This window comes from Salmo salar, chromosome ssa02 (assembly GCF_905237065.1).
Source record: "Salmo salar chromosome ssa02, Ssal_v3.1, whole genome shotgun sequence".
NCBI classification, from domain to species: domain Eukaryota; kingdom Metazoa; phylum Chordata; class Actinopteri; order Salmoniformes; family Salmonidae; genus Salmo; species Salmo salar.
Genome location: NC_059443.1, coordinates 42598523 through 42613786, shown reverse-complemented (window position 1 = coordinate 42613786; position 15264 = coordinate 42598523). Strand labels below are relative to the sequence as shown.

General features: G+C 43.2%; 2 protein-coding genes across 3 annotated transcripts in view; one reads left to right on the top strand and one right to left on the bottom strand.

The window, feature by feature from the left end:
• The window catches only part of LOC106583507 (teashirt homolog 1), a 37650-nt gene extending 26243 nt beyond the window's left edge, over window positions 1-11407 (bottom strand). The window contains exons 1-2 of one of the 2 annotated variants that reach the window (XM_014167782.2): window positions 11256-11407; window positions 8925-9479 (exon numbers count right to left, since the gene is read on the bottom strand). In XM_014167782.2, coding sequence (XP_014023257.2) covers window positions 8925-8964 — 40 coding nt within the window. In that variant the 5' untranslated portion in view covers window positions 8965-9479; window positions 11256-11407. Of the gene's footprint in view, window positions 1-8924; window positions 9480-9631; window positions 10042-11255 lie in introns of those variants that run through there. The other variant, XM_014167773.2, reaches the window with a different exon arrangement.
• Window positions 10519-14943, top strand: LOC106583516 (prostaglandin reductase 3). Its single transcript, XM_014167796.2, has 2 exons — window positions 10519-11100; window positions 13744-14943. The coding sequence occupies exons 1-2, from the start codon at window positions 10817-10819 to the stop codon at window positions 14669-14671; spliced, it is 1212 nt and encodes a 403-aa protein (XP_014023271.1). The 5' UTR covers window positions 10519-10816; the 3' UTR covers window positions 14672-14943.
• The last annotated feature ends 321 nt before the right edge of the window (window positions 14944-15264 follow it).

Sequence of the window (15264 nt, the reverse complement as noted above, 5' to 3'; positions counted from 1 at the left end):
ACCCAACAGACGCCATTGCCTTTAGCTAGCAGAACGTCATTCACATGCCCGGTGTGTTGCGCTTACAAACACACTGAGGCCATTGTTAACATTTTGTTTTTTGTTTTGGGGGGGGTGGATTTTTCACGTTTAATCACTGAAGAGGAAGTGGTGGGGAAAGGAAATAGGGCAAAAATGAAACAAAAAGGCCAGTGTATGGTAGTTGCACAGTTCAGAGTGCGTATATAAGCGACCGTACAGGGGCAGGTCGCTAAACGACACAGTCCACAGTGTTGGACTCCATGGTTGATCATGGGAGGCTAAACAGAACCCTAAATTCACATAATTGGGCCGGCGATGCTGAAAGTTCTAGGCATAGAAATAGACTGATTTGAGTCAAAGTGCCTTAGTTTGAGGGGCTTCATCCCGTCTAGTAATTATATTTCTGTGGTTCCCGGTACCTGTGCTCCCTGAGCCTCGGTGCGCTGTGTGTTTGCCTCAATGAATCATCCCAGTGGTTATACTGTGGTAATAATAAAACAATCTCCATGATCACACACACAAACAACATTTCAAATTGCTATCATCCATCTCATCTACCCCTTTAAGAGCAGGGGGTTGTACACCCCTTCCCCCCCCCCCCCCACTGGGCCAGGGCTGGCCGTTGGAAAAGATGATGGTGAAAAAAAATGTAGCGCGGCTGCCAAACGCGTAAAGGCACCGGGCGAGGGGATCAATGCATGGCGGACCGCCGCGACGGGAGCTGCTATGTAAAACACTGCCTTAAGTCAGCCGCATCCGGTTAATATTTAATCCCTCCATCCATCTCGGCGCGAAGCTCTGCTTCCCTTTAGCTTTAGCTCTGCCGTTTACTTTGATTACACACAAACGTTTGGGGGGAGAAAGTGATAAGAGAGAGCACATCCGATTTGCATGGGGATGGAACATGGAGTGTGATGGAATAAAAACGCAAGTTTGATAATAGCTTGGAGCAGTCAGGGGCTAGTCTGAGAAATTGAGGGAGAGATAGAAAGAGTGAGAGGGGAGAGAGAGAGAGAGAGAGAGAGAGAGAGAGAGAGAGAGAGAGAGAGAGAGAGAGAGAGAGAGAGAGAGAGAGAGAGAAGGGGAAGGCCTGAGTAGGAAAAGGTGAATCACAGAGGCTATAAAAAGCTAGCATTTCGCTTGGAGGGATGCCTTATTTAAAAAAAAAAAAAACGAGATATGCAAATACAACAGAATGGAAAAATAACACTGATGGTATCTTTATTTCCCAGTAATTTTGTGTGGCAAATGATTTCTAGGGAGGAATTTCCAAAGAAATAACTCCCACGTGAGTACGTAAATCTCCATAGCCGAATATTCCCAGAATTGTCTCAGTTCTCCTCGGCTACTTTCCTTCTGTCACCGATTGTCTATTCCATGAAGGCTGTTTATAAAACGGTTTCAGAATATTCATATTCTATATCCCATACTAGGTGTTTAACTGGTTTGATAATACTATGCAAAATGTATGTGATACGTACTCACTCTCTCAACAACCGTGTATGAGACTGTGTTGTGATCAAAAATATTAGCTTTGGAAAAACAATCATTCAGAATGTAGAAGACGTGGTACAATACAACAAGATATTCACACACCTACAGTCATACTGCTCAGCTACCACTTGTATCTATGTTCTCCTCTCTCACACACACACACACACACACACACACACACACACACACACACACACACACACACACACACACACACACACACACACACACACACACCTCTAGCTAAACTATCCCAATGACAAACCAACACACTTCTCTGCACCCCCTGCTACAAGAGCAGAGCATAGTCAGTGAAAAGAGCGTTTTACCATTCATGCCAATGACATCATTTCCTACAACTCCCAGCAGCGCCCTCTTTCCCAGTAGTTCCCTGCTCAGGAGGACGCCGTTCCTCAGTAATAATGAGGTGGAAGCAGCATGGGCCTCAGAATGACTTCCTCCCTCCCTGTATTTCAAACATCCAACGACACTCACACTCAACTAAACCCCTGGCAACAGTTGGGTAAAAATCTGTTTCTTTTACTTTCTATATACACACACGTGCCAACCACAGTGAAATGGATTGGGACGAGCAGTGGTGTGTGTGTTAGATGTGAGTTAAAGCAACACTTAGGGAGGAAATAAGCCTTCAGGACTGCCAATGACAAGTGTTCATTTTCTCACTCACTGAACAGAGCTAGCCACTTTACAATGTGTGCGCCTGTGAGATTAGCCTGTCCTGAAATAGAGAGAGGGGTAGAGTGGGAGAGTGGGTCAGTGAAATAGATGGTGAGGTTTGGTCTCTCTGTCAGGGGGAAGGTTTGCCAGTCTGACTTTGGTCCCACAGGTACTCCACACAGGATAGAGTCCAATCGGCCCGACAGACATCCCTCAACACACACCTCTCCAGCTACCTCAGCGAGGCCTGGTGAAGAGGAGGATCATGGGAAGTCCTTATCTCTGGCTAACAACACCCATCGGACGCCACAGCCCTCCACGGACCGAAGGGCGCAATAATTACTAATACAGCACTTTATCGATTGCCACGCTCGCTGGCGCCCCTTGTTTTTGGGGGCCGGCGACTAGGGGGGCTAACCAAAGTGACACGAGTAAAGTGTTATTTCTTTCACACGCCGACAGCTGGGTGAGAGAGGAGGGGTCGCCCTGGCTCACTCCACCCGGCAGTAATTCTTAATTGACACCTGTCAGGATAATGGCGGCAGTCACAGCTGCTGCAGGAGAATTTGTCCATCGTCCCGTTCCTCTGTCAGCTTTAACATCCGTCCTGTGGAACTGCCCCCCTCCAGCCCTGTTGCTGCCTGCCTAGCTAATAGCTACCCCCTCTCCTGCTTTCCTCTCCTGCTCACCCCCTTTTCTTTCGCTCGCCTGCATTTTGCCGCCAATCTACATACTGCTTTGTTTGAAAAAGTAAAAAAAACAAAATGGCTATCTTAAGCGCTGGTTACGGAGAGCTTGTCCTGAATGCAATGTTGGGAAAAGAGTAGAAGATACAATTGAGAGGTCTTTGCACTAGTAAGAGAGGGGGAGTGTGAGGGATGCATGTTAGAAAGAGGGAAGGGGCAACAAAGATAGGGGGAGAGAGATAAGATGGACGTGAGAAAAACAGAAAGAGAGAGAGGGAAAGGTGGAGGATGAGTGTGAGGGTGTCCCTGGGTAGGGCTCGGCTCCTCTGTAGTAGGCCCACCTGGTTTGTCTGTTTGTTTTGTTGGCATCAAAGCGCTTGCCTCTCGTTCTCCGTGCTCGTCCCCTGCTAACTGATGTAATGAGTGGGTAAGCTACATGTTTTTCTGTGCCGAGGAATTCAAATACTTATTAGACAAAATATTCTGTAATTGCTCATCTTTTATTGATGGCAGAAACATGTTCAATTTGGCTGGTACAGACTTCCCATAGCACTGCCAAGCCTCTCGAGGAGGAACACTAGCACTGATCAAGAGAACAAACTAACTCGCTGGAAATAGAATACTTTACTTAACTACATTTTGGAGATCAAAAAAACATTTTCCTGTTACTGGACTGAAATTATGAACCACATAAAGCGGCAACAATTTTACAGTAATTTGCTGTTAAACCACCTAGACCATCTGTAACTACTTAACGGAAAACAGTAAGCTAACTCAGCATTAAATGTTATCTACGGAATAACATATGAAACAAAACGTGACTTTAACCACAAACAAACGCATTTATTGAAATATATATATCACAGTTATTGTATTGCATGTACTCTTGTTCTCAATGGAATTAAAATTCCACACAAATAACATTACTAAAATACTTTCACGTAAAAATGTTTTAAAAAAATAAACACTTTTAAAAACAGTTAAGACTATAATAACGGTGACAAATCAAACAGAGAACTGGGCTAGTGAATCCAATCCCACAGGGTTGCCTTCTATATGTTTGTCGTTGTTTTCTTTTCTTTTCTGCCCCACTCCGAGAGACATTTTTCTCCCGAGCAACAAAGCACATCTGGCTGCTTTAATGATATGATTTCCCATCATACTAAGCCACCCCCATTATGACCTCCCACCGTGCGCGTGTGTGTGTGTGTGTGTGTGTGTGTGTGTGTGTGTGTGTGTGTGTGTGTGTGTGTGTGTGTGTGTGTGTGTGTGTGTGTGTGTGTGTGTGTGTGTGTTGTGTGTGTGTGTCTACAGTGCAGAGAGGGCGACACTCTTCTGATGGTAGCTTCGTGCCCTGAGGGCAGCTTAGTGAAAGAATGAGAAAGATAGAGGAAGACAAGATGAGCTTAAACATTATATGAAATGTATCCTTAGCTTCACACATACAGTACTGAACGCAGAAAATATGTACGGTTATACGGCTTAAACACTTACAAACAAATATTCCCAATGTCTACTACTCTCATGCCTTATATCTGGAATATATGTGTCACTACTAAACACACACACACACACACACACACAACTCCAGCTAAGGCAGAGGTTGGGCGACTAACTGGCTCAATTCCAGATGCAAATTTAACTATTAGTCTCAGAGGGTGGCAGAAGAGCAAAACTGGCTATCGACGAAAGAAATCGATGCCACCTGCTAACGACACAGGCGCTCCAATTAAAGTAACCTCTAGTGAAGCAGAGAGAAGAGAGCCTGACCGCCAAACACACACTCAGGGAACTGTTACACACACACACACACAGCACAGAAAAACACCCTACTGTATATCACTGTACATTAGTGATACGTGTTTTGACGCTTGTGTGTCCTAGTTAGCTTGGAGTCCTTGTGTTACTAATATGGTAAACAGAGTGTCAATGTACTGCCCTCTCGCATACTCTAAACGCAGGGCCCAACAGAAGGGAGACACTAGAGTGCTATAACGACTACTTGGTATCAGCATTTATTCTACCAAAAGACACACACACACACACACACACACACACACACATATTCCTATTCAGAGGCACTTAGGCATATCTTTGCAAGTCACAAATGTCATATTCACATTTCCTTAGAATTGTTAGATGTACACAAAAACACACAATTCTGACGACGACAAGCGCTGATGTCTCAGTCGACTTCAGAGAAAGCACGTGAAACATGAATCGCTTAACATTTCCTTGACCTTGACTAAATTGTCCACTACATTTGCACGCACCTCCAAAAATAAATCTTTATGTTCTCCGGGCTTCCAGATTATAATTTTTCCCGGTGCTAGTATCATTTTTCAGATTACTCCCCAAGATATTTTAGGCAGACAACTACAGGGAAATAAAATGGGGAAAAATACACCTTGTTTAAGATTGTCTTCCTCAGGCCGTTGATTTAAGAGTGGGCCACATAAATCTCGGCATTGCTGATTCTTTCGAGCGCAGAATATCATGTAACAGCATCGTCTAGTTAGAGCACAAAGGTCGCTGTGTAATCTTAGCTACCCCGGGCATGCTAAACCATTAATCCCAGGGCACTGGGCTTCTTAACCCACTAGAAATACACTGGGAGATTTTTTTATACCAGGTTTCTAGAATGCCCCCTAAACACAAGAGAGGGAGAGATACATTTTCCACACATTAAGACTAGGGCTATATGTGGTTTAGACATGAAGATGTGAAAACGTGTGTGTGTGTCTCCCTCAATGTGCTGCTTCAAAACGTTTACAAAATGTACCTTCAAGTGAAAATGCCTAGCAAAAAAAAGCTATACTTTGTATGCTAGAATTATGTTGCATAAACATATTAACATATCTGATTATTATTATTTCATTTTACACTGACCAAATTTTGTTAAAAAAATAGGCCCCCCCAAAAAATGTTCTGGAAAATGTAGCTACAATTCCCGCATTAAAAACATCTACAAACCCTCAAAACTAGTTTGAGGTGTATCATTTTCTTCTTACGCACAGTAACGATCGTATGGGATATTAAGAAAGACAATTACGGTTCTTATAATATATAAAGGGAAACATAAACATTCCTTCGCCATTTTGATGCAGGAGTGTAGCCTACATGTTACGACGCAGCTGATTTTGGTTCAGTGTGTCTGGCCTTTATTACGTCGTTAAAGGCAGAGGATTAGGGAGGTCATTAAGAGTCATTGTCTCCTCCGACATGATTAGTCAGGTAGCAAAGTCCATTTGTCACCTGCACGAGCAAATTGAGTTGATACTGCACTAGGGGCTATGGGGACTGTATAATATCAACTTGATTACATCAAGGCAGCTGCGGACTTGACACCCTACTGAATTTGTCAGCATTAATCGTCAGGGCCTGTCACAAATCCATCAGGTTTACAGATAATTAGGGGCTTTCTCTAATGAAGCCCAGAGAAGCAACCTTACCTTTTCTCTCTGATAATGAAGAAGCCTCTATCCCTGAGAAAGAGATGTTTTTCTCCCCAGACTACTAGCTCTGACTGGCTGAGACACACAGCCCCCAATTTAATGAAAGACAACGTCCCTCTTCTCTCTCTTTTTTTTTTTTTTAAATTTTTTAACATCGCTCCTGTCCTCATCACCCTCGACTGAAACTGATATTCAAAGACAAAATGAGGCCTGAAATGAAGCGACACACAGTGATGTGTAGCACACATACACTCTTACCAACTGCCTTAAGTCCACTGTAGGAGATAAACCGTAGCTCGTCTTAACCGTAAATGACAGGATATCTGAAGTAAGAGGAGTAGATATCATGGTTTTCCCATGACACTACGTATGCTGTATATATGGGAAAGGCCTTTTGTATGGCTCTGGCCCCATTATAACCGTTAAAACGTTCACACACACACACACACACACACACACACACACACACACACACACACACACACACACACACACACACACACACACACACACACACACACACACACACACACACACACAAACAACACGCACGCACACAGAAAGTAAAAGGCCCTATATTAAATGTCGCTCTATTCTACCCCCCCCAACACTAGTGAAAAATAAGGGTCCCCAATACTATATATTGTGTGTATAAAATTTGTACAGACATGTCTCCTTGTGGTGCTCTGTTCCATTCTCCTCTAAAGCTCCAGTCCTGTACCCCTTGGGTTCCACATTTGTTTTGGTTGAACCTGGTTTACCCTCTCAGTGAAAATATAACTCACAACAACCTCTTTTCCCGATGGTCGCTCGAGTACTCATTCTCTCAACCTCTATTACCATGGTATTACCATGCCGATTTCCCCCTCTACTCTCCCTCTCTATTTTCCTTATAGGCTACAGAGTACCTGGCATGGTTCAGTAGCTACTAGCTAGCATTGAAACACTGGACCATCACGCTTTAGTTTGAGTGTGTGTCTGTATTTGTGTTAAAGGGGAGGGTTGGAGTGTGCTGTTACTTCCAACAAACTGTCACGATCATGACGGATAGGTAACACTCCCGTCTGCCATGTTGTGATTGACCATTAAAAGGCCATGATGTATAAGCCGGTCAATGACAGTCAAGCGGATCAATAGGGCCATGTGCAGGGGTCAAGGTGAAGGCATGTTTTCGTGTAAGATCTGCTGGGAACCATCCTATATGCGATCCTATAGCCTGCTACCCAGCTTTTTTGTTGTTGTTGATGTGATACAAGACAAGAGACGAATCAGATGCGACTCAAACAGCGAGTATAAAGCATAAGACGGCTATTCAACTGTGCGTCAGAAGCGTATGAGCTGCAGAGAGAAGCACTAGTTGAATACTTTTCACAGTCAATCCACACTGACTCCCCCATCACTTGGCTCCTATTTAAAATGATAAACCCGCCGAGTTCAAAGTCTTCGCTGCCCGGCCCTCCTGTTCGGTCCGCTTTACACCTCATATTTCAGAATCTCTTTAAAATTCCATGACTGTCTTTTGTTCACTCCACTTGTTAATGCCTGTCTTCAAAGGCTGCGCCTCATTAGCACAGAGGTAGAAATCCCTGTCACTCATTTACATTTGTTTTAAAGCGGCTTGAAAGAGAGAAGAGAGTCAAAATCCAAACCACTATACCTCCACCTCGACATCTGGTTTATCAGTGGTTGTCAGATAAATAGTGCAGTCCTGTGGATATAGACATGGGCTGCATTGGTAAAGTGTTCTGTAGGATGAGAGGAGGGTGTGCATTTTGATAAGAAGAGCAAACCTCTGTGTCTTTAACCCAGACCTGGGGGGGGCTACTGGTGGTAGGCTAGCTCAGGTGCCTGAATTAATTAGGATTTAGCTCTTTCTGTGATCCTCAAAACAAAACCTCCTCCCTCTTTCATTTCCATTCTTCCTCTTTCTCCCCTCTTGTATTTCCTTTTGAAAATATTAACGAGATAAGGATTCCCCTCCTTTTAAAAACTTTTTTCGTCCTTTTTTTTTTTTTTTAGACAACAGGGTGGGTTGTCCTTGAGTGGCTAAATCCGGTAAGGAGCATGCGTGTCTCCATGGAGAGACGTATTGATGTTTATCAGGGATGACTAGATCAAAGGCTGCCACATGACAGGCGATCAATCACGCATCAAATCAATGACGGCAATCCTCAAATAAAACCGAAAAGAAACAAAACCGGCTCTTTGGACAGTCAATTATTCATTATTACTCGCTCTTTAACACTGCAATGAACCCCAATAGAAACTCTGTCTCTGACGTTTCGTTTATCTAACTACCCAAGTAGTCGACTTTTCTGGCAAGTTAACACATCAGGCCTATCGTGTCGTTACAAATGCACCTGGTTTACTGAAATCACATGGCAAAATAGAAAATAATAATGGTCAACAAACGAAGATGTGTCGAAAGTAAAACGTATTTTTAGTCTATTACGTAGGCATAACAAGATAAATGGAAAATGGAAAAATAAAACATTTAGTGAATTAATATATATATATTTTTAAGTCCAACATTGTATCTCCATTTAGTAAGAGACGGTGAAAATGAACTTATGTGTGCGCTTGTGCTTACCTGCTGATCGCCTAGGTTCTTGCTGCTTTCTCCTCGGCATAGTGACCGTCACGTTCCACGGTACTTTTTAAGTCTGTCAGTGGAGAAAAACCATCCCGTAGCTTTTTTTTCCCTCGGAAATAACTGTAAACAGTTTTTCTATTAGAATGGTTTATTTCTTTTGTAATTGTGGGCTTATACCAGACAACCTGAAACGGCCACAATATAACTAAATATGTCCTTTAGGCCTACGAATAGAAACAAATGACAGAAGATAAAGGACAAACGAAAAAAAAGGGTTTCTGTCATATCAAAACGATGCACGAATTTCGCCAGCTCATAACATGTCTATCAAATATCATCTTCCCTCATCTCTGTGTGTCAGAAAAAAGAGGCAGACATCGAAGCCAAGTTTCAGTCACTCCCCTACTGCCATATGGGGCTATATAGCGGTGTTGGGGCTACTTTGTATCGTCCTCACTCCAAAATAAATAAACTCTGATGGTAAACAAATAAGTCCAGTGTGAGCGAACACAATGTATTTCCGTGGAAGGCTGCGCTTCTTCAAGCTCAGATCTGAAACAAAACAGAATTGAGAGAAAATAGACAGGCATTAGATGGTTAATGGCAATCCGTCACCACGCCACCTATTCCGATCAAGCCTCGCCGTCAGCGGATACTTTTCTCCCCTCTCTAGCTTGAGTCGGGGAGGTAGGGATTCTACTTACGTTTCTAGTCGTTAAAATGACTATTATCAGCCGCCGATCAAGGAATATGCAGGTTGATGTGGTGGGGTGTCTGCGACTAAAGAGAAACAAACATGATGCAGGCATCCACCCTCGCCGGAGAGAATTTTTCTTCTGTAAACTCCAGGGAGTGAACCGAGGTCTCGTCTGCTCCTCCGGGGGGGGAAAATGAAACGCAGGGAATCTAGACGCGTTTCAGACAGTCTCAACTGATAGACAGACGCATCGAGTGGCTTTTCCTGCTTCATGTTCACTCCTCCCCTCGCCCTACGAGCGTCACCCTGACAGTAGAACCCACCTGTCAATCTTTTTAATTGTCTTGTTTTTCCTTCGCTTAAAATTGAAATGACTGACAAAGGAAAGCTTCCATCAGTAGGCTAAATATCAAATTGTTGCTTTGAAATATTGATCCATAAACTTCCTGCATAATGTTATTATGGCAATTAGTCAATTATTACAAAGCTATTACTAGGTTAGGCTATATTACTACAACTAGGCTAATCATTCATCATCATCATCATCATCATCATGCGACATACACTTACACTAACTTTATTTTGCCTGACATATGCTATCCTATGTCAAACCCAACATGGAAATGTTTTGAACGTGCAATATTTTTTGGAACATTCGGGCTGAAGTTTCCTAATGTGAGAGCACCATCATTTACACATGCTTGAGGAGAAAAATATATTTCTGCAGATAATATCCTATTAACGGTGCTTGTTAAGACCCGAATGGTTGTGGTCGGCACTGGCTGTGTTGGCAACTCTATGGCTTTTTTGTTGTTGTTGTGTGTACAATCGTTGAGGAGATGTTTGAGACTACGATTGATATGTTTCACCTTACTAGGAAGTGTGTCATGTCCCGGAAGAGGAGGGACTCAGAAGAAGACACGCCGCTAACAGTAAGAGTTTGGCTGCTGCTACAAGGTTGCGCCGTGTTGTAGCCTAGTTATCATCAAAGCAAACATTCTAAAAGCACGTTATTGCGTGTCGATCTTATGCGACAAAAAAACCGCGCTGGTGATATTGTTTTCATCGCATTGCATCGGCGTGGCCTACCCTGCTAGGTGAAGAAAGCCTAGCGTAGGCTAACGATAAGCATATTGATATCAACGCACAGCCAGTGCCCGTGAACTTTGTCACATATACCCTCCCTGGTGCAATGTCCACCTCTTTCTTATTGAGAAACGGTAAGAGGGTGTTTTCAGTAATCGGCGGAGTGTGCAGAGGAACCGACGCACTTTCTGGAGTTCATTTTATAGCGCGCCGCTTCATTATAGATCTGTCATACTCCACACACTTCATGGATTTTAAAGGTTCCTCGATACCGAGCTCCATGAAAAAGCTGGTCGTAACGAAGCTCAGCCAGAATTTCAGAGACGCCGTTGCCTTGCAAACTGTTCCAGTCCCGACACCTGGCGACGGGGACTTGCTTGTCAGAAATCGGTAAGTTTTGGTTAGAAATTGGATAGGTTCCCATTTTCCGCGGGTGCGTAGCCTATAGCCTATGTATAGACGATTCCAATATTGGGCGCATTTTGGAGTCAATATCTTTGATAAACTATTTGGTATTGTTTTCAAGTTATGAAAGGGTCTCTTACCTCGGTTAGACTCGCCTATCCATCCCCATCGATATTAGTAGCCTACTTGCGACCATTTCAGGAGCGAGCAAAATACGTGAGGAATATTTCCAAGTTCCGCCCCTACATTTGTCTATCAATCCATCTCGGCATCTCGCTCTGTCCTGTCTCCTTACGTCACGAACCTGCAAACAGAAAGTCATGGGGGGGGGTGTAAAGACTCGCACGAATAGATGAGGAGATGGAGAAACAGCTATGCATGGCATGTGGGGCTGCGGCAGGATCATCATTTACCGCTGCATAAAACCAATGCATAAGACTCAATTGTATGTCTGTCCGGTTCAAAGCAAGATATTTACAAACGTTGATGACGTTAACGGGGTACTGTAACAGAGCAGGAATGTAGGCTCCTTAATCTAACTGGTTATTTACTACAATTTAAGTCAAAGAGATATTAAAATGCGGGTCAATGCTGGTGTAGCCTATTAGAGCGCAATTGATCAGTGAAATGAAGGCAGGGTCTTGCGTTATGGTTTAGAGACCAAGGACATAGTAACATCATCTAAAGAATGCATAAATTATATGTAGCCTAAACCTTTTTCACAGGTTTGTTTTGTGTGCTTAATTGCGTATGCGTAATTTAGGGAATACAAAAAAAATGTCTCGTATGTCATTTATAACTTGAAAATGTGGAACATTGAATTATACATACAATTTACCATGGATAGGTAGCCTCTCTCTCTCAGGGAAAGGAAAGAACTGTTGATGCAGTGGTATAGGTTAGGTGCTTTGCCCTCTCCCCACGCCCGAAACCTCGAACTGTAGATTGAAATAGATTGAAAAGTATGGCATCACGTATTGTTCTATAATTTAATGTAGGCCTATGCCCTTGTACGTTTTAGCAATTCTTTGTGTGTTGTCTGTAATGAATCCCCATCATATGAGTTGGCCTGGAAAATTACAACATTTAGCCATAAGCTAACAACTAGGCTTCACAGGCACCTTCAACTGACAAAAATAAGTTACAGGGCTTAGTTATCAAGGCATATTTCTTGATATGGGTTATTATTTATTGTTAATAATAAGAAATGTATGTGATGTGGCATTTAGGCCTTGTATAAAGTCTGCTTGGTTAAATGATATGAGGTGGGAAGACAGCTGCACAACATAGCCTACTGTAGTCCACGGTCATTTAATTGCACATATAGTCTATTGCCCATGATCATTTCCATAGGCTATTGATGACCCTTGACCTACGAACTGTGATTTACCCATGAATTAGGCTGGACTTTCTGAATTAGATAGTGTAGGCTATCATTTAAAACGCACACGGCTTCAAACCACAGGTGAAACAAGCTTTGTTTAGAAAATTGAGTGGGTCAGCTCCACTGCTAAGGTAATTGCACAAAAGAGGAACCGTGAGCGATAGTTAATCGTAATATCAGATAATGTATTGATGTAGATAAAGGTTTTAGAACGTTATTGTAGTTGTGTGGCACGTCTACGGACAGGACATGGCTGGACCACTTGTTGGCCTCTTCAATGCTTTGGTTCACAATGCAATGCGTATCAGGAAATGTTTTTATTTTTAACCAGAATTTGACAAATGTTGAGTTTAAATTGAGATATGCATTAATATCGTGCTTCAGTGACCGAGATGATTGTGCATTCAAAGTTGCACATTTTTTTAAATCAAGCATCTTTAAGAATATCAGGCCCAATCCTGAACTAGAGATCCCAGTTCACTTTAGTTTTGACTTTTGAACTTGGTCTTCTTTAATGCATGGCGTTTCGGTACTGTTGGTCCATAATGAGAGATTCAGGTTAAAATATTTACTGGTATGGAAAAATTCAGAAGGGCTGCAAAGAAAAAGCGATCTGGAAAGTATAGTCAAACCTAGATCTTTTCCTATATGTAATTGGAGCCATTTATTTGTAACTAAACCAGGCTGGTACATTTAAGTGCTAGAAATGCAAATGTGACATGCACAATGATGAGTCGCAACAAGGGTTCTTCTGGAGAATAGAAAATGATTTATTTATACATTTCTTTCACACAAGGATTTTTTTTCCTCTCTATGTCATCAACTGAGATGAAACCAGTTTTATTTTTTCATGTCGAGGTACAGAACTATACCAGATTTAAAAGTGCAGTTTGTTCTTGTGTGTCTCTCAAGACAATGACTCATAACATCATGCAATGTGTTTTGGGTGGGTGTTTTTTCAAGAGAAATGGAATAATTGCCAAAACAAACCGATGTTTCCTTCCCGAACGATGTCCCAGATGTTTTCTAGGGAATAGAAGTGAAATCTTGACCTTCGCAGTCATTACTGTAGGCATTCTGAAGTGCACCTCTTTATGTTATTATAACAAACTATTATCATGTTATTATCCAAATCACTAAAGTATCCTATACCGACATTCATTGATTTTAATGTTATGTAACAATTGTTAATCATTCTGAACTGTCATTCACTTATATTTTATTTTCTGTTCCATTCCATGCAGATTTGTTGGAATCAATGCCTCGGACATCAACTACTCAGCAGGCCGCTACGACCCTACGGTCAAGCCACCGTTTGACGCCGGGTTCGAGGGCATTGGTGAGGTGGTCGGACTCGGCCTGAGTGCCAGCGCCCGCTACACCGTTGGCGACACCGTGGCCTACTTTGCCGATGGGGCCTTTGCAGAGTACACGGTGATACCCATGATCAAGACCGTACCCGTACCTGCGGTGAAGCCAGAGTTTCTCACCCTGCTGTTAAGCGGTGCCACCGCTTATATCGCCATGAAGCGGCTTGGCGACCTGGTGAAGGGCGAGACAGTGCTGGTGACGGCCGCTGCCGGTGGCACGGGACAGTTCGCCGTGCAGTTTGCCAAACAGGCCGGCTGCCATGTTGTGGGCACCTGCTCCTCCAACGAGAAGGCTGGCTTCTTAAAGACCATTGGCTGCGACAGGCCCATCAACTACACGTCTGAGGACCTGAGCGCCACGCTGCGCAAAGAGTACCCACAAGGCCTGGACGTAGTCTACGAGTCCATAGGCGGCAGAATCTTTGACATGGCGGTCAACAATCTGGCCAATAAGGGCAGGCTGATCGTGATAGGGTTCATCTCAGGGTACCAAACGGCATCAGGGGTCCCAACTGTTAAAGGAGGGACTCTGCCCGTGAAGCTGCTCCAGAAGTCAGCCAGCGTGAGGGGGTTCTTCCTACCTCACTTCCTGGCTGACTACAAGGAGGCGATGGGAAGCATGATGCAGATGTTTGCTAAAGGGAAGCTGGTGTGTGAAGTGGACTGTGGGGACATGGCCCCCGAGGGCCGTTTCGTGGGGCTGGAGTCCGTCTTTAGGGCTGTGGACTACATGTACGCTGGGAAAAACGTTGGAAAGGTGGTGGTTGAGGTGACTCCACCCTCACTGGACAGCAAACTGTGATTTGCCTTAATGTGAATGCACTGGAATCCTCGAACAAATCAAATGTGTGTATGTACATTGAAATGAACTATGCAAGTACATATGTTGAAGGCAAATTACCCAAACTGTGACAATCTACAGTACTCTGAGTTGAATATATTTTTTGAACAGTTTATTTCACCTGAATATATTTTGATATTACTCAAATGTCGTTCTGTTCGAGACAGTTGCTTGTTAATGTTTTGATGAACGTATTGAATAAAGCAAAGCCAAAGTCCCAATGAACGGGGATAGTACTTGTAGAGTGAAGATTACTGTTGTAACAACAGAAGGTTATCTCAAGAAAAGAATACTGTACCCCTCTAGATCAAATACCTCCCTCATTCTCATGCTATCACACACACACACACACACACTTGTTTAATTGTTCTGTGCTCAAGACTAGAGCTAACTAAAATGTAATCCTATTAAAATGTGTATTTACAGTAACTAGACCAGTGGCTGCATTGACCGTCCACAGCTTATGCATGATTACTGCACACCAGACAATGCAGCAGCATATGAGCTGAACTCGTCCCTCTGTTTAACAGGAAACAAAGTAGCTGAGGACAATA

Bases quoted from the DNA above. Each gene is read 5' to 3' on its own strand.
- LOC106583516 (XM_014167796.2), top strand. From the start codon at position 10,817: ATGTCCACCTCTTTCTTATTGAGAAACGGTAAGAGGGTGTTTTCAGTA. The intron at 11,101-13,743 runs GTAAGTTTTGGT...CATTCCATGCAG, and splicing joins GACTTGCTTGTCAGAAATCG to ATTTGTTGGAATCAATGCCT.